At 39.4% G+C, this 16833-nt stretch overlaps 1 protein-coding gene across 5 annotated transcripts in view; it reads right to left on the bottom strand.

Annotated features, from left to right (window-relative positions):
• IL17REL (interleukin 17 receptor E like) overlaps positions 1–16833 on the bottom strand; it is a 290191-nt gene that overhangs the window by 176488 nt on the left and 96870 nt on the right. For all 5 annotated transcript variants that reach the window (XM_077264875.1, XM_077264877.1, XM_077264876.1 and 2 more), the window contains exons 2-3: positions 5727–5754; positions 1788–1937 (exon numbers count right to left, since the gene is read on the bottom strand). In XM_077264875.1, coding sequence (XP_077120990.1) covers positions 1788–1937; positions 5727–5754 — 178 coding nt within the window. The remainder of the gene's footprint in view (positions 1–1787; positions 1938–5726; positions 5755–16833) is intronic.

A 16833-nucleotide genomic window follows, 5' to 3' on the forward strand; every position in this document is an offset into this window, starting at 1 on the left:
CTTCTCCCTTATGCCTCCAAATTACTGGAGCAACACGTCCATCTTGAACTGTCCTCCCACCTCTCCTCCTGCTCCCTCTTTGATCGGTTACAATCTGGCTTCCGTCTCCATCACTCAACTGAAACTGCCCTAACTAAAGTCACCAATGACCTACTAACTGCCAGGAGCAAGTGACACTACTCTGTCCTCCTTCTCCTGGACCTGTCTTCTGCCTTCGACACTGTGGACCACTCCCTTCTGCTACAGATCCTCTTACCTCTTGGCATCACAGACTTGTCCCTATCCTGGATCTCGTCATATCTGACAGACCGAACATTCAGTGTCTCCCTCCCCCACAACACTTCCTCACTTCACCCCTTGTCAGTTGGTGTTCCTCAAGGCTCTGTTCTGGGACCCCTACTCTTCTCCATTTACACCTTCGGCCTTGGATAGCTCATAGAATCCCATGGTATGCAGTATCATCTCTACACCGATGACACGCAGATCTACCTATCCGGCCCTGACCTCACCTCCTTACTTACCAAAATCCCACAAGGTCTGTCTGCTATTTCAGCCTTCTTTTCTGCTCGCTTTCTACAATTGAACATGGACAAAACAGAATTCATCATCTTTCCCCATCTCACTCTACCCCTCCACCAGACCTATCATCAATGTCAATGACTGCTCACTTTCCCCAGTCCCACATGCCCGGTGCCTTGGGGTGATCCTTGACTCCGCCCTCTCCTTCAAGCCACATATCTAAGCCCTTGCCTCCTCCTGCCATCTCAAACTCAAAAATATTACCCGGATCCACGCATTCCTTGACCGCGACACCACAAAAACACTAGTGCATGCCCTTATCATCTCCCGCCTTGACTACTGCAACCTCCTACTCTCTGGACTCCCCTCTAGCACTCTGACACCACTCCAATCGATCCTACACTCTGCTGCCCGACTAATCTACTTGTCTCCCTGCTATTCCTCAGCCTCTACCCTATGCCAAGTCCTTCACTTGCTTCCTACCGCCCAGAGACTACAGTTCAAAACCCTCACAATGACATACAAATCCATCCACAACCTGTCTCCTCCATACATCTGTAACATGGTCTCCCGGTACCTACCTACACGCAACCTTCGATCCTCTCAAGACCTTCTTCTCTACTCCCCTCTTATCTCTTCTTCCCACATCCACATCCAAGACTTCTCCCGTGCTTCCCCCATACTCTTGATCTCTCTACCACAACACATCAGACTCTTGCCTACCATAGACACCCTCAAAAAGAACCTGAAGACTCACCTCTTCCTACAAGCCTACAGCCTGCAGTGATCCTCAACCTACTGAACCGCCGCACAACCTGCTCTACCCTCTCCTAGTGTATCCTCACCCATCCCCTGCAGACTGTGAGCCCTCGCAGGCAGGGTCCTCCCTCCTTATGTACCTGTGTGCCTTGTTTTTTGCTATGAAAATGTATAATAATAATAGTGATACTTGATAATGATAATAATACCACTGCCGTCAATCGCTGGATGCTGATCAGCTGCAGCCTTTACTATTCCATTTAATGGAATAATGAAGACTTTAGCCCATCAGAGGGCACCGATTGACTGCTGCAGTCATGTGACATTTTTATGCTCTGGGGATATAATCCAGTGATCAGTGGAATGGCATCTGTCCAGGACGTAATTATACAATATTTTTATTTTATACTGCACATGGGACCAATTCTTAAGTTGTCTAACAGGGCCCCTTCAATCTAATGAATATGATCGATTACTAATTATTGCCAAACATTACATGGAGTTCATACCATCAAGATTTACCGTTCCAATTATATTTAAATGAAGAGAACATCGACCAGACTGTGGACATTGCATAACTGTAGATATTTTCATATTTTCCAGAATATTAGTTGTTAATGATTGAGGAGCTGTCCGACAAAATAAGTTCAACATATCATCTGTAAATAAAGAGAAATTAAAGTAATATGATGTGTTTGAATGATGTGATTTGTTTAAAATGTAAAATAGTGAAAATTAAAAAATAGACTGTATTCCAAATAGTTTCTGAATGCCTGACGACAATATTGGGCCTGATGTTGGACATGAATAATGGACTGGTAACCTGGGTTCCAATTTATCACATATATGTTCAATAGAAGATCAAGGCCCTGGGGAAGCCATTCTAGTGCCTCTTCAATAAACATATTAAACCATGTCATTTTGACAGGCTCTCCGTGCATGTGTACTGACTTTCACACAAACACGACACATGCAGCTGAGGCACCAAACAGCTGATTATCTGGAGCACTCCAGGTATCCGGGTTCTTGATGCAGCTATTCCAAAAGCGCTATAGCTATTCGGATAAGGAGGGAGCCGAAGCTATTCGCTCAACCCTAATTATCACATCTATACCAGTGCAAGTCCGCTCTATTCCTGCTTCAATCATTGACCAATGCAGGGTAACTATTAGGTAGTCAAGTTTCGCTGCTGGGACCTGTGGCTCTGGCCACTCTGGAAACTTTGGGATTGTCTTTCTTCCTACTGTCATCCCCAGGTGGAGCTACTCGCTATTTAAGAATCAGCTCCCACTGCTAGTTATAGCCTGCATAGCTCTGTTGTTATGTGCATCTCAGCTACTGTGTCTTAGCGGATGTTCCTGGTTCTAATTATGGCTTGTTTAATGATTACACACCTTCTCAATGATTTTCACCCCCTGCCCTACTGGTTCTCACCCTGCTAACTATGATTCTTGCCAACTTGCACCACCAAACAGCAACTGACTCCATGGCTACAGCCCAAAGGTCCCTATGAAAGTCCTTATTCCTGTAGAGATGTTTAAGGTTGAAGATCGGGGCTACTCCTGGAATTTGGTAAATGAAGTCTATAGCGACAAGCCTGTTTGTGGTAGCCATTTTTAGAGCTACCAGGAACAGTTCCACGGACAGTACTTTTGTGACGTACACTTAGCTCCTAAATCAGAATTTTACTTCTTTGCTGACCACTTGGTTTAATATATTATATTATTACTTCTGATTTCTTACTTTATTGCACATAGACTTGTTCCAGTGTTTAGGAATTTTGTTGATGCGTTTTATGAACTAAGGATTTACTATTTATTTGGTCCTTACCTGTTGTCTCCTCCATGTCTGTGTCCTTGTGTTCCTTTTTTAATAGCTATTATTTTTCTTAATTATTAATAAAGGTTCTATATATTTTTATATTGATATTTGGATTGCACATTGTATCAGTATCATAGGTGCATTTGGCCACTATTATTACAATGCAAATGAAGGAAGAGCTTAGGGTTGATTTACTCTGACACAGATAATTGTGTTCCGTAATACAAAGAATGATTTACAACAATCTTGACTTACAAGGTAAGTTTATAAGCACAGTCTTCAATTATCGTATAGGAATATATCCTCAAAACATATAGAATCTACACCTCCCCTAATAAAAATCATTAGGGGAAAAAGAGGGTCCATTCAAAAATAAAATAATAAGTATTTATTTCAAATATTAAAACAGATTTAAAAATTCAAGCAGGACTAACATACAGTGACCCATACCAAGCCCTATCACTGCTTTGCACATGCATTTTATATGGTACTTATGGGCGGTACCTAGACACACTAAAAAGGACTATGAGTGATATATTTCATTAAACCTATGAGCTGATGTCCACTTGGATTAATTACACAGGTCAACAAAAAAAAAATTTTTTTCTGGTGTCCAAAATATTTTAATGAATTTGGATTATTTTTGGGGTGCTGATTCTGAATATGCTATCAGTTTTGCCAGATTGGCTCAAGTTTTTGACATTTTTGGTATCTTATTTATAGCACTTGTTGGTAAATGCGACGCATCATCTCATTAATTTCTTTGGATTAGTACTTGAACTGAGCAGTTCTCAATATAGTTTTGTGTTAATTAGTGTTCTAAAAGTTTGTTCATAGCTTGATTTTTGCACTAACTTTATGTTGTTGTCTGTTTTCCAGTGAAAAGCATGAACTCATCAAGAAGAAGTTGTCTTAACGATCCAGACTCATTCTGTTACATTTGTGGTGAATACACACTGCCAAAACATAGAAGAAACATAACAGACTTCGTAAAAAAAGTGTATTTTGCCTATTTTGGGGTTATGCTTGGGGACCAAGACAAGTTTTGGGCACCACACATAGTGTGCAAAGCATGTATTCAATTATTACGAAAATGGAGCAAAGGACAAAGAAAAAGCTTCAAATTTGGTGTTCCAATGGTGTGGAGAGAGCCAAAAAATCATCATGATGACTGTTATTTCTGTGCAGTGCAAGTGCAAGGATTCAATAAGCATAAGAAACGAAAATGGGAGTAACATGGAATCTGCAAGAAGGCCTGTCCCTCATTGTGAAGATGTGCCTGTACCTGTGTTTACCATAAATAACAGTCATCATGATGATTTTTTGGCTCTCTCCACACCATTGGAACACCAAATTTGAAGCTTTTTCTTTGTCCTTTGCTCCATTTTCGTAATAATTCGATACATGCTTTGCACACTATGTGTGGTGCCCAAAACTTGTCTTGGTCCCCAAGCATAACCCCAAAATAGGCAAAATACACTTTTTTTTACGAAGTCTGTTATGTTTCTTCTATGTTTTGGCAGTGTGTATTCACCACAAATGTAACAGAATGAGTCTGGATCGTTAAGACAACTTCTTCTTGATGAGTTCATGCTTTTCACTGGAAAACAGACAACAACATAAAGTTAGTGCAAAAATCAAGCTATGAACAAACTTTTAGAACACTAATTAACACAAAACTATATTGAGAACTGCTCAGTTCAAGTACTAATCCAAAGAAATTAATGAGATGATGCGTCGCATTTACCAACAAGTGCTATAAATAAGATACCAAAAATCTCAAAAACTTGAGCCAATCTGGCAAAACTGATGACATATTCAGAATCAGCACCCCAAAAATACCCTAAATTCGATGAAATATCTTTGGCACCAAAAATGCTGTTGACCAGTGTTATATATGGTGTTTTTCTGATTGATATGTGTCACTGTATGTTAGTCCTGCTTGAATTTTTAAATCTGTTTTAATATTTGAAATAAATACTTATTATTTTATTTTAGAACGGACCCTCTTTTTCCCTAATGATTTTTATTAGGGGAGGTGTAGATTCTTTACAACGTAAGTTACATGGGTTTTATTGCTAATAAAACGTTACTACCTGTCACGTGGTGATTCCAGTTCCTTCCTCTCTGACACCCTAGCTACATTTTTCCAGTGCAATGGAAACTATGTGACGTGAAGAGAGTGACGTGGTGAGAAAACACATATTCGGGAGTTCCCTGCATTCTTATCGTGTAGGTAATGAGGCCAAACAAATGAACAGACAGTATTCTAATGAAGCAAAGAGAAGCACATAAGGACTAGTTCAGAGAACTTAATTGCTTTCTAAAACTAGCACACACGTCATACCTGCACTTAGCAGCACAAAAGGGGTAATTGAACCTGCTGCTGGATTTACGTGTTGTAATACAAGTGGCATACTTTCTCAATGGTAAAGAAAACAAATGCCACAAAAATGTATAGTTATATTTTGAAAAACCACTATAAAATACATAAAAATCCAACATATACTGTATGCGTGATGTGTTCAATTTCTCTTTGTACATCTAGTTGATTTGCCATGAATAGATAATACCAGTTACAAATAAATGTTAAAATGTTATTTTCTATATGAAATCAATGTACTTACGGGTTGGTTTGTTCTTGCAATGAACTCCCTAAAAAAGAACAAACATGTTAATAACAAAAATATTATATTCTCTTAAAATCTGCAGTCAAAACTAAAAAATCATTGGCGTTTTAAAATAAGAGAAAGTATACAAAACAAATAAAATGCTGTTATCACTCATCAAAGAATGCTAGCTTTCAGGTAAACTAGTTCTTTCCACATAGAAAAGAAAGAAAACTTTTTTGTATTAACTGTTTGAACCCCTTCCTGAGCAAGCGATTTTCCATTTTTTGAGCTTTATTTTCCTCCACTTCTTTTTTCTCCATGGATATATCCGTATGAGGGCTTGTTTTTTGAGGAGCTTTTGAATTGTACCACCAACTTTATTGCTATGTACTGGAAAACAGGAAATAAATTTCAAGTGCGGCAAAATAATGAAAAAAGTGCAATTTTGCTATAATTTTCATTTTCTCATTTTTTACGGTGTTTATTATATGGTAAGAATGACCTGGCAGTACAATTACTACAATACCAAACATGCATAGTTGTTTTTTATTTAAGTGGTGACATTTTTTTCTAAATTTGTAAAAGCAAAATTTTCACTTGTGTCTCAATTTTTCGAGATCCGTCATGTTTTAATTGTTGATCTATTTGGCTATGTGAGAGCTGCTTTTTTGCACCACAATATAATTTTTCTACCGCAGTATTACTGTACATAGCAAAAATTGCTGTCTCCTATAAACTCCAGCCATTGGCTAGCTTTCACAGGAGTACCATCATGATAGCCACAGATGTCTTCAGTAGACTCCTGGCTGTTATGTTAATCTAAAGGCATCCCACGATTGCATTGCAGGCGTGCCTATGGATGGTTAGTACAGCACTCCCCTCAGGACGCATGCTATAAATGTCCCAAAGTGACAGCAACATTTAACAGGTTACCAGCCATGGGCAGAGTCCGGACATCACTGTTGGAGGTAGATGATGACTGAATAATACAGCCATCATGTACAGGAAAAGATGTAGGCTGAGTACCTGAGACTGAAACAAATTCAGTGAGCCAGCAAATGATGTACCAGTACTTTATATGTCGGTAAGTGGTTACGTAATAGGGTATTCCACCTCTAGGATGCCTGTTGCATCACTAGCATTTTTTTACATAGTGGTGCTTCCAGCACAAAAGTGAAACACTGGTTAACAAGTAACTAAACTTTTCTTTATTTAATTATTGATCAGCTTTTGTAAAGTTATGAATCTTTGTAATATATTTCATTAGCTTATTTTGCTTCCTTCTATCTTTAACGCCATGTTACAAATGTTGAGAGGAAAGTGTCTGAGCATGGAGGAGAGTCTAGAAACTCTCTCTCTCTCTCTGACTGAATCTTACCTAGAGCTGAAGATCAAATCAGCTGCTAAGCCAGCAAGAAGTAGACAGACAAGCCAGTACTTTCAACATGGGATTAAATGTAGAAGGAAACAGAATAAGGTAATGCAGTATATAGGAAAGATCAAACACTTTGCAAAGCCTGAATATTAAATAAAATACTCTTTAATGACTGATCCAAGCAGTTAGAACCCCATAAATTAACAAAGAGTGGCAAATATCAGACATGGGATAAACTTTGTTAGAAAAAATCTAGAAAAGCCTGTCTAGTTCTGCAACAAAGTTTTATGAAGAGATGAAACTAAGAGTAACGTATTCCAGAATGATGGAAAGGGAGGGAGTGAAGATGGGGAGGAAGGGATCATTAAGCAAAGCATGGCTCATCATTTATTAAAGGGATTTCAGGAAAGAACTTTGATATACTTCACATTTCACAGTGGTTTGCCTGCTTAGAACTGATAGCCTACCTCCTTGTTACATCTACGTGCAGCTTAACCCCTTTCTGACATTAGACGTACTATCCCGTCGAGGTGGGGTGGGCCCGTATGACCACCGACGGGATAGTACATCATACGAGATCGGCCACGCTAACGGGGGGAGCGTGGCCGATCGCGGCTGGGTGTCAGCTGACTATCGCACCTGACATCCGGCACGATGATCACAGTGTTCTGACGGTATAGGGAAGCATCGCGCAGGGAGGGGGCTCCCTGCGTGCTTCCCTGAGACCCCCGAAGCAACGCGATGTGATCATGTTGCTCCGAGGGTCTCTTACCTCCTCCTTGCTGCAGCAGGCCCAGATCCAAAATGGCCGCTGCATCCGGGTCCTGCAGGGACGTGGCTTCACAGCGCCTGCTCAGAGCAGGCGCCGGGAAGCCTGGAGCTGTGCACGTCACGTCAGGTCGCTGACAGTGCACAGCAAAGTGTCAGATCAGCGATCTTACACTATAACATGATGCCCCCCCCCGGGGCAATGTTATAGTGTAAAAAATATATCCATATGTAAAAAAAAAAAAAAAATTCCCCCCCCCAAAAAAATAAATAAATATATATATATATATATATATATATATATATATATATATATATATATATATTGTTCCTATAAATACATTTCTTTATCTAAATAAAAAAAACAATAAAAGTACACATATTTAGTATCGTTGCGTCCATAACGACCCGACCTATAAAAATGTCCCACTAGTTAACCCCTTCAGTGAACACTGTAAAAAAAAAAAAAAAACGAGGCAAAAACACTTTATTATCATACACCCAAACTAAAAGTGGAATAACACGTGATCAAAAAGACAGATATAAATAACCATGGTACTGCTGAAAACGCCATCTTGTCCCGCAAAAAATGAGCTGCCATACAGCATCATCAAAGAAAAAAGAAAAAAGTTATAGTCCTCAGAATAAAGTGATGCAAAAATAATTATTTTCTCTATAAAATAGTTTTTATCGTATAAAAGCGCCAAAACATTAAAAAATGATATAAATGAGGTATTGCTGTAATCGTACTGATGCGAAGAATAAAACTGCTTTATCCATTTTACCAAATGCGGAACGGTATAAACGTCTCCCCCAAAAGAAATTCATGAATAGATGTTTTGTCATTCTGCCTCACAAAAATCGGAATAAAAAGCGATCAAAAAATGTCATATGCCCGAAAATGTTACCAATAAAAACGTCAACTCGTCCCGCAAAAAACAAGACCTCACATGAGTCTGTGTAACAAAATATGGAAAAATTATAGCTCTCAAAATGTGGTAATGCAAAAAATATTCTTTGCAATAAAAAGCATCTTTCAGTGTGTGACGGCTGCCAATCATAAAAATCCGGTAAGAAACCCACTATAAAAGTAAATCAAACCCCCCTTCATCACCCCCTTAGTTAGGGAAAAATTAAAAAATTTAAAAAATGTATTTATTTCAATTTTTCCATTAGGGTTAGGGTTAGGGTTAGGGCTAGGGTTAGGGTTAGGGTTAGGGCTAGGGTTAGTGTTAGGGCTAGGGTTAGGGTTGGGGCTAGGGTTAAGGCTACACTAAGGGTTGGGGCTAAAGTTAGGGTTAGGGTTGGGGCTAAAGTTAGGGTTAGGGTTTGGATTACATTTACGGTTGGGAATAGGGTTGGGATTAGGGTTAGGGGTGTGTCAGGGTTAGGGGTGTGGTTAGGGTTACCATTGGGATTAGGGTTAGGGATGTATTTGGATTAGGGTTTCAGTTATAATTGGGGGGTTTCAATGTTTAGGCACATCAGGGGCTCTCCAAACACGACATGGCTTCCGATATCAATTCCAGCCAATTCTGCATTGAAAAAGTAAAACAGTGATCCTTCCCTTCCAAGCTCTCCCGTGCGCCCAAACAGGGGTTTACCTCAACATATGGGGTATCAGCGTACTCAGGACACATTGGACAACAACGTTTGGGGTCCAATTTCTCCTGTTACCCTTGGAAAAATACAAAACTGGGGGCTAAAAAATAATTTTTGTGGAACAAAAAAGTTTTTTTATTTTCACGGCTCTGCGTTATAAACTGTAGTGAAACACTTGGGGGTTCAAAGTTCTCACAACACATCTAGATAAGTTCCTTGGAGGGTCTAGGTTCCAATATGGGGTCACTTGTCGGGGGTTTCTACTGTTTAGGTACATTATGGGCTCTGCAAACGCAATGTGATGCCTGCAGACCATTCCACCTAAGTCTGCATTACAAATGGCACTCCTTCCCTTCCGAGCTCTGCCATGCGCCTAAACGGTGGTTCCCCCCACATATGGGGTATCAGCGTACTCAGGACAAATTGGACAACAACATCTAGGGTCCAATTTCTCTTGTTACCCTTGGGAAAATAAAAATTTGAGGGGCTAAAAAAACATTTTTGTAGGAAAAAAATGATTTTTTATTTTCACGGCTCTGCGTTATTAACTGTAGTGAAACACTTGGGAGTTCAAAGTTCTCAAAACACATCTAGATAAGATCCGTAGGGGTATACTTTCCAAAATGGTGTCACTTGTGGGGGGGTTTCAATGTTTAGGCACATCAGGGGCTCTCCAAACGCAACATGGCATCCCATCTCAATTCCAGTCAATTTTGCATTGAAGAGTCAAATGGCGCTCCTTCACTTCTGAGCTCTGCCATGCGTCCAAACAGTGGTTTACCCCCAAATATGGGGTATCAGCATACTCAGGACAAATTGTACAACAACTTTTGGGGTTTATGTTATCCTGTTACCCTTGGTAAAATAAAACAAATTGGAGCTGAAATAAATTTTTGGTGAAAAAAAGTTAAATGTTAATTTTTATTTAAACATTCCAAAAATTCCTGTGAAACACCTGAAGGGTTAATAAATGTCTTGAATGTGGTTTTGAGCACCTTGAGGGGTGCAGTTTTTAGAATGGTGTCAAACTTGGTTATTTTCTATCATATAGACCCCTCAAAATGACTTCAAATGAGATGTGGTCCCTAAAAAAAATGGTGTTGTAAAAATGAGAAATTGCTGGTCAACTTTTAACCCTTATTACTCCCTAACAAAACAAAATTTTGGTTCCAAAATTGTGCTGATGTAAAGTAGACATGTGGGAAATGTTACTTATTAAGTATTTTGTGTGACATATCTCTGTGATTTAATTGCATAAAAATTCAAATTTGGAAAATTGCAAAATGTTCTAAATTTTCGCCAAATTTCCATTTTTTTTCACAAATAAACGCAGGTAATATCAAATAAATTTTACCACTATCATGAAGTACAATATGTCAGGAGAAAACATTGTCAGAATCACCAGGATCAGTTGAAGAGTTCCAGAGTTATAACCTCATAAAGGGACAGTGGTCAGAATTGTAAAAATTGGCCTGGTCATTAACGTGCAAACCACCCTTGGGGGTAAAGGGGTTAAGAAAACAGCAAGAGCAGAGAGATATAGACCGATCCCACTTTCTATAACCTGACTCAGCATCTCTGATGCTAGATATGAATCACACTTGATAGGAGGCAGTGGACACCTAATTAGCCAGAATGGGGACACCAGGTACCTGAAACATTTTAGTGATTTTGAAGGGTAAGACAAAATCATTTTTAAACTCTTCACGATATCTGCTGTACATATGTGCAAATCAGAAGTGGGTGTACAGAGCAGACCCGCCCCATACTCAGCAGGTAATGACTGTGTGTTACACCCAGTACCTGCCTTTAACAATCGTTGGTGGTGCGATTGAACATGCGCTAACATGGGGGTGTGAGGGAGAGACAGGGCAGTAGTTGTGGCTGAGAGCATTTGCGTTAGTGCGCCCTGACCTCCCACCACATGCACACACTGTCCAAAGCTCTGCATACCTTTGGCTCCATCACCTGCATCGTCAGGGCCCTCTGTACGTTTCTGGAGGCTTCTTTGGTCTGGTTTTTTACAAAATAAGCCACAGTCCAAATCAACTTTCAAATAAACAACTTTACTGATCTTTGTACACAGCACATCTATATTTGTCCCAACATTAGCATCAGTTTTCACATCATGCAACTCTTCCTCTGTCCCTGTCCTTCTCTCTGTGTCACTAAGCTCACTTCTGGCACGGACCGTACCTTTCGGTTCTTCAGCATCCTCCCTGTGCAGACTTATACCATTTGGTGACTTCCTCGACCATTTTGCCCCGGTCCTGAGGGCATCAGCCCACACAATGAGCTGCCACATGATGAGTAACCTGCCCATACTGCTTAGTATTCCCTAGCAACTGCAGTTCCCACTAAAGCTGCACTGCTAGCAGGGTTGCCGCTGCTTCCTCTGATGATGTCCTGGCCACCAATATTAGATGACTGGGCCTTGTTCTTGTCAATGTTGCATGGCCACTGTGTTGTCCTGGGCATTAAGCCCATCTGGATTGTCAGGGCACTCAGGCCTCCTGAGCTTTTCAGCTCCCAGGCAACACTGAGCTAAAAGCAGGAAGCTTTCTAACTTATCCCACAGTGGCCCCTTCTATAGTAAACTATGTACAGTGTATGAACTAACTTGAGTCTGTCAGCACTCCATCTTGAGGACTACAGGGGTACTGCACTTTCCCTATGTAAAACTATTTTACATAGCAAGACAAGTATGAACATTTATAGAAATATAGGCAAAGGGGGTATTAACACTAAAGAAGGGAGTGGAGTATTACACTGTCTCGGTACACCCCTTACAAGGGCATGTCATTCCATGAGCCCATCGGCTCTTGTGACATGATCAGGGGTCACACATGTGTTGCAATGACAGTAGAGGGTATGTTGAAGACCTCCATGCTTATCATTGCAGAGCTCCTTTTAAATCCTGCCTGTGGCCGGGCTTCAAAGGAGACTGTGATTTTTAAGTTCTGAAAAGTTCAATCTATCAAAATACAAAAATTAACCCTATTGGTAAACTCTGTAAACAAAAAAAAATCAGCAACGCCAAAAGTACATTTTTTGGTCACTGCAATAGCACAAAAATTGCTGTAACAAGGGATCAAAGCGTCACATCTATCCCAAAATAGTATCAATAGAAACGTCTTGTCCTGCAAAAAATAAGCCATTAGTGATGAGTGAATATGCTCAGATAACGTGTTATCCCAGCATGCTTGGTTGTTATCCAAGTATCTTGGGCGTGCTCAGATAATATGTTCGATTCTCTGGGGCTGCATGTTTTTTGGATACTCAGATAACACCTAAACACATTCGCTCATCGTTATAAATCATAGAACAGCTATATCAGCCATAAAAATGAAAAATGTTTCAAGTCTCAGAAAATGGTAACATAAAAAAATCTATTTTTCAAACTTCTTATTTTTTTTCACCACTAAAATAATAAAAAACTGGACATGTTTGGTATCACCACAATCATATACTGATGTGGAGAATCATATTGCATTTGCAAGGTAATTTTTACCACAAAATGTTCACCATACAAACAATACACAAAACCAATGTCAGAATTGCATTTTTTTCCCACAATTTCTCCCCACTTGGAATTTTTTTCCCCATTTTCCAGTATACTTTGTGGTAAAAATAATGCTGTCATTCAAAAGTGCAACTCGTCCCACTAAAAAATAAGCCCTTGTATGTCTATGTGTACAGAAATATTAAACAGTTATGGCCGCAGGAAGTGGGAGAAAAAACAAAAACACAATAGCGAAAATTGGTCCCATCATGAAGGGGTTAAAATGTATGTGATCATTCAAGGTAAATTAAATGCAGGCAGGTTAGTATTTGGTGATGTCCATACATTCCACACTTCCAGTCTCAAAATAATGTCTATATACTACTCGTAATTTGTTTCACTTGGTTAAGTAATTACTTTATTTGTAAGAATTAAAAGACTGTAATAAAATGTTTTTAAATAGGTTTCTAAACAGATAACACAATATGTTTATTTGTTCTTATATTATTATTTCATATGCTTTCATTCTTTCCAAAAACGCATATGCCCTTAAGGATTCAAAGAGAATCCTAAACTAGAGAAATTAGTTTCCCCCAAAATACATACTACCGCTATTTATAATGACAATGAATCAAGACTTTTCAATACGGTTTTCTAGATCTCTTAAAATGATGACTCATTTGTGTTTAACTGAATAACTCATCTTTAAGTGGTTACTATTAATAAATACATTTAATAAGAATTGCATTCAAAGCATATAATTTCCTTGGAAGTTATATAACCAATTCTTGTTGCGCGATAAGGTATTGCTGCATACAAGAATTGTTATGGAAAAGAGCAACAGCAGAGTGGCCAAAAGGTTTTTGAGACTGACACAAATATTTATCTTCACAAAGTTTACTGCTTCAGTGTTATTGGATCATTTAGTCCGATTTTTCTATGGTTGCTGAAGTTCGAAAATAATAATTTTTCAAAATTTTATAGACAAGTGCATCAAGTTTATGCAACAGTGTTGACCCTTAGTCTTCAGGACTTCTGCAATTCGTCCTGACTGCTTAATATCAGCTTTTGGTCCAAATCCTGACTGATGGCAACATATTCTTGCCTAAACAGTGCTTTTGTTTGTCAGCCCACTTTTTGTGGGTTGACCACAGCTTCTCAATGATATTGAGACTGTGGCAACATCTGTATCAGTGTCTATCGTTCCTGACTCTGCTGTCGCCGGGCAGAGTTGCGCTTTCTTTGTGGTTAATGCTGAGCTTCAGTTCTAGTTTTGTGTTCTCTGGGACTTATAGTCTCATCAATACTGGGAGAAATAGAGTTAATTGGTGTGTGGTTTGGGTGGGGCTGCAAACTATTCAAGATCTTGAAATCCTATTGTCCATTGCCAGTTATATTCCGACCTAAATCTGTATGACTTGCCTTGCTATTTTCCAGTGGACAGTCCTGACTTTTGACCTAGGATTGATTTTTTCACTATTCTCATTGTTTACGATTTTTTCCCTGCAACGACCTCCTGATTTTGACTATAGATTAAGTTTTATCAACCTGCTTGCTGCATGATTTAGTCATTGACTCGACTTCTTGGCTTTAACCCTGCTTGGTTACCTTTCCTGCATCTGGACAGCAGTCCTTTTGTGGGGGAATCCACTGAATCTTGCTGTAAAACCAGATCCCGGTATAGAATTTAAAGTGTATCATGGTTTCTCTGGAATTTTACCAGATGGAGTGGCTAGCACCAAGTCTGACTGAGGTAGCCATTTTGAGCCTGCAGCCTCTGACAGACGTAAGAGAGTTGTGGGGTGTTTCTAGGCAATTAATTTCAATGTTTTGTTCCCCAAGCCACTTGGTTATAGCTATTTAATGTGACATGGTGCTCTATCGTGCTGGATAAAAGCAGAGTTCATCACCAAATTGCTCTTGGATTATTGGGAGAAGTTGCCCTTGGAGGATGGTTAGATACCATTCTTTAGTCATGGTAATGTTCTTAGGCAAAAATTGTGAATGAGCCCATTCCCATGGATAAAAATGATCTCATGATGCTTTATCACTGCCACAACACAAAACTCATGGTAGACAATCATTTTTCAAGATGTCCAAAGCAATCTGAAAGGGGCTTCATCAATGAAAATAACTGCCAATACATCTGCAGTCCAATCCCTGTGCTTCCTGCAAAATTATTTTCTCTTTTGAAGCCCCCAGACTGGTGCATCAAACACAGAAACTGTGATAAACTGCAAGCATTGATTAGGCAAGAATATTTGTCAGTCAGTCAGGATTTGTCCCAGAAGTTGATATCCATAATACAAGGGCGAATTGCAGAAGTCCTGTAAAAATTGATTTTTTTCATAAACATAATGCATTTGTTAATAAAAGTTTCAAAATCAATGAAGGATTTATAATTGTATTTTACCATCACTAACCAGTTCCTCACAAACAGCTCAAATTTTAGGTCCAATACAAAAGAATCACATTACAAATTACTTAACACTGGCTGTAATATCAAGATCCAAAAAAAGAAAAGTAGAGCATGTGGAAAAAGAGGAAAGGGATCAAATAGAAATCTGAGAATATGTAAAAAAAAAAAAACAAGGAACCCAGAAACTAATAAACAACCAAATCTGCCTCTGGTCAAAATATTTAATTTATCATCCCATATTTTATCCTCTTCAGAAATGGAAATTTTAAATAGGGAACTAAACTTCTGCCCTGCTCAAGAAATAAATGCATTTAAATGCGTACACTCGCTGTTAGGTGTCAAGTTCCCGCCTCTGCACAGGGGGAATCTCAAACCATCTCCGCTGTGGTCCACTACTTTTCCCATACTGGGAATGCCCACGGGACGACCTCCCATTGGAGGTCGGGGGCCACATGCGCAGGTCCCAAAACGGTTCCTGTTTGACCACTAGGAAGGTCCTTGAGTGCTAAAACTGTAAAAGGTTTGCATGGCTGCACGGCCATGAGCTAGTATCAAACCTATGTTATGGGCTCAGCACCATTGTGGTCATGGTTGTATGTGGTCAGGGTTTGGCTGAAATAAGCCCCTAGAATACCGGCACCTCCGATGAGGAGTTTTGTGTATGTGGATTTAGGGCTGGTGTATAGCCATTAGAATTCCGGCTCCACCGGAGAGGAGTTGCTGTGTACTATTCTGACTGCATGACCACTGTTGGCTCTATTAGGTAGCTGTGATCACGGCATTCTCTTTTCGTAGTAAATCTGTGAAGTAACAGAGGTCGCTTATACCGCCATATAGTACCGCCTGTTACTAGCAGCAGGTTTCTCTCCTGCACGGTGGACCCTGGGTTGCGAACGCACCTACTGTCTCATATATATATATATATATATATATATATATATATATATATATATATTCGGTGCGTTCCGCCAACCCTAACACTCGCAAACTTACTCTTAAAAGGCATTTCTTGTTGACTGAAAAAAATGGGGACATTGGGGACCCCAAAAAATACTGATTCCGATAGAGACAAAGTAAGAAAGGGAATATATCCACACGGAGGTACACCAAAAATCTCTATTTAATCCTCATCAACATAGAGGACCAAATATAGACACCTTTTTTTATTAGTATCTGAAGAATTTGGGAAATTGGAAAATAATAATAAGCATAAAATCGAAAAGCATGGAATTGGGAAAAATAAAAGAGGAGAACAATATCTCTAAAAGAGAAAAAGTGACATTGGAGGATTTGAGACAAAATACAGATATAGGAAAAAGGCAAGCTGATGAAGGGGGGAGTAGTTGTGCAAAACAGATTTGACTATATTGAGGAAGCTTTGAACATATTGTCTGATATGAGATTAAAGGATTTAAAGGAAAATCCTACACAATACTTTGTTCGGGACTATCACCAT

Source organism: Ranitomeya variabilis, chromosome 5 (assembly GCF_051348905.1).
Source record: "Ranitomeya variabilis isolate aRanVar5 chromosome 5, aRanVar5.hap1, whole genome shotgun sequence".
Lineage (NCBI taxonomy): Eukaryota > Metazoa > Chordata > Amphibia > Anura > Dendrobatidae > Ranitomeya > Ranitomeya variabilis.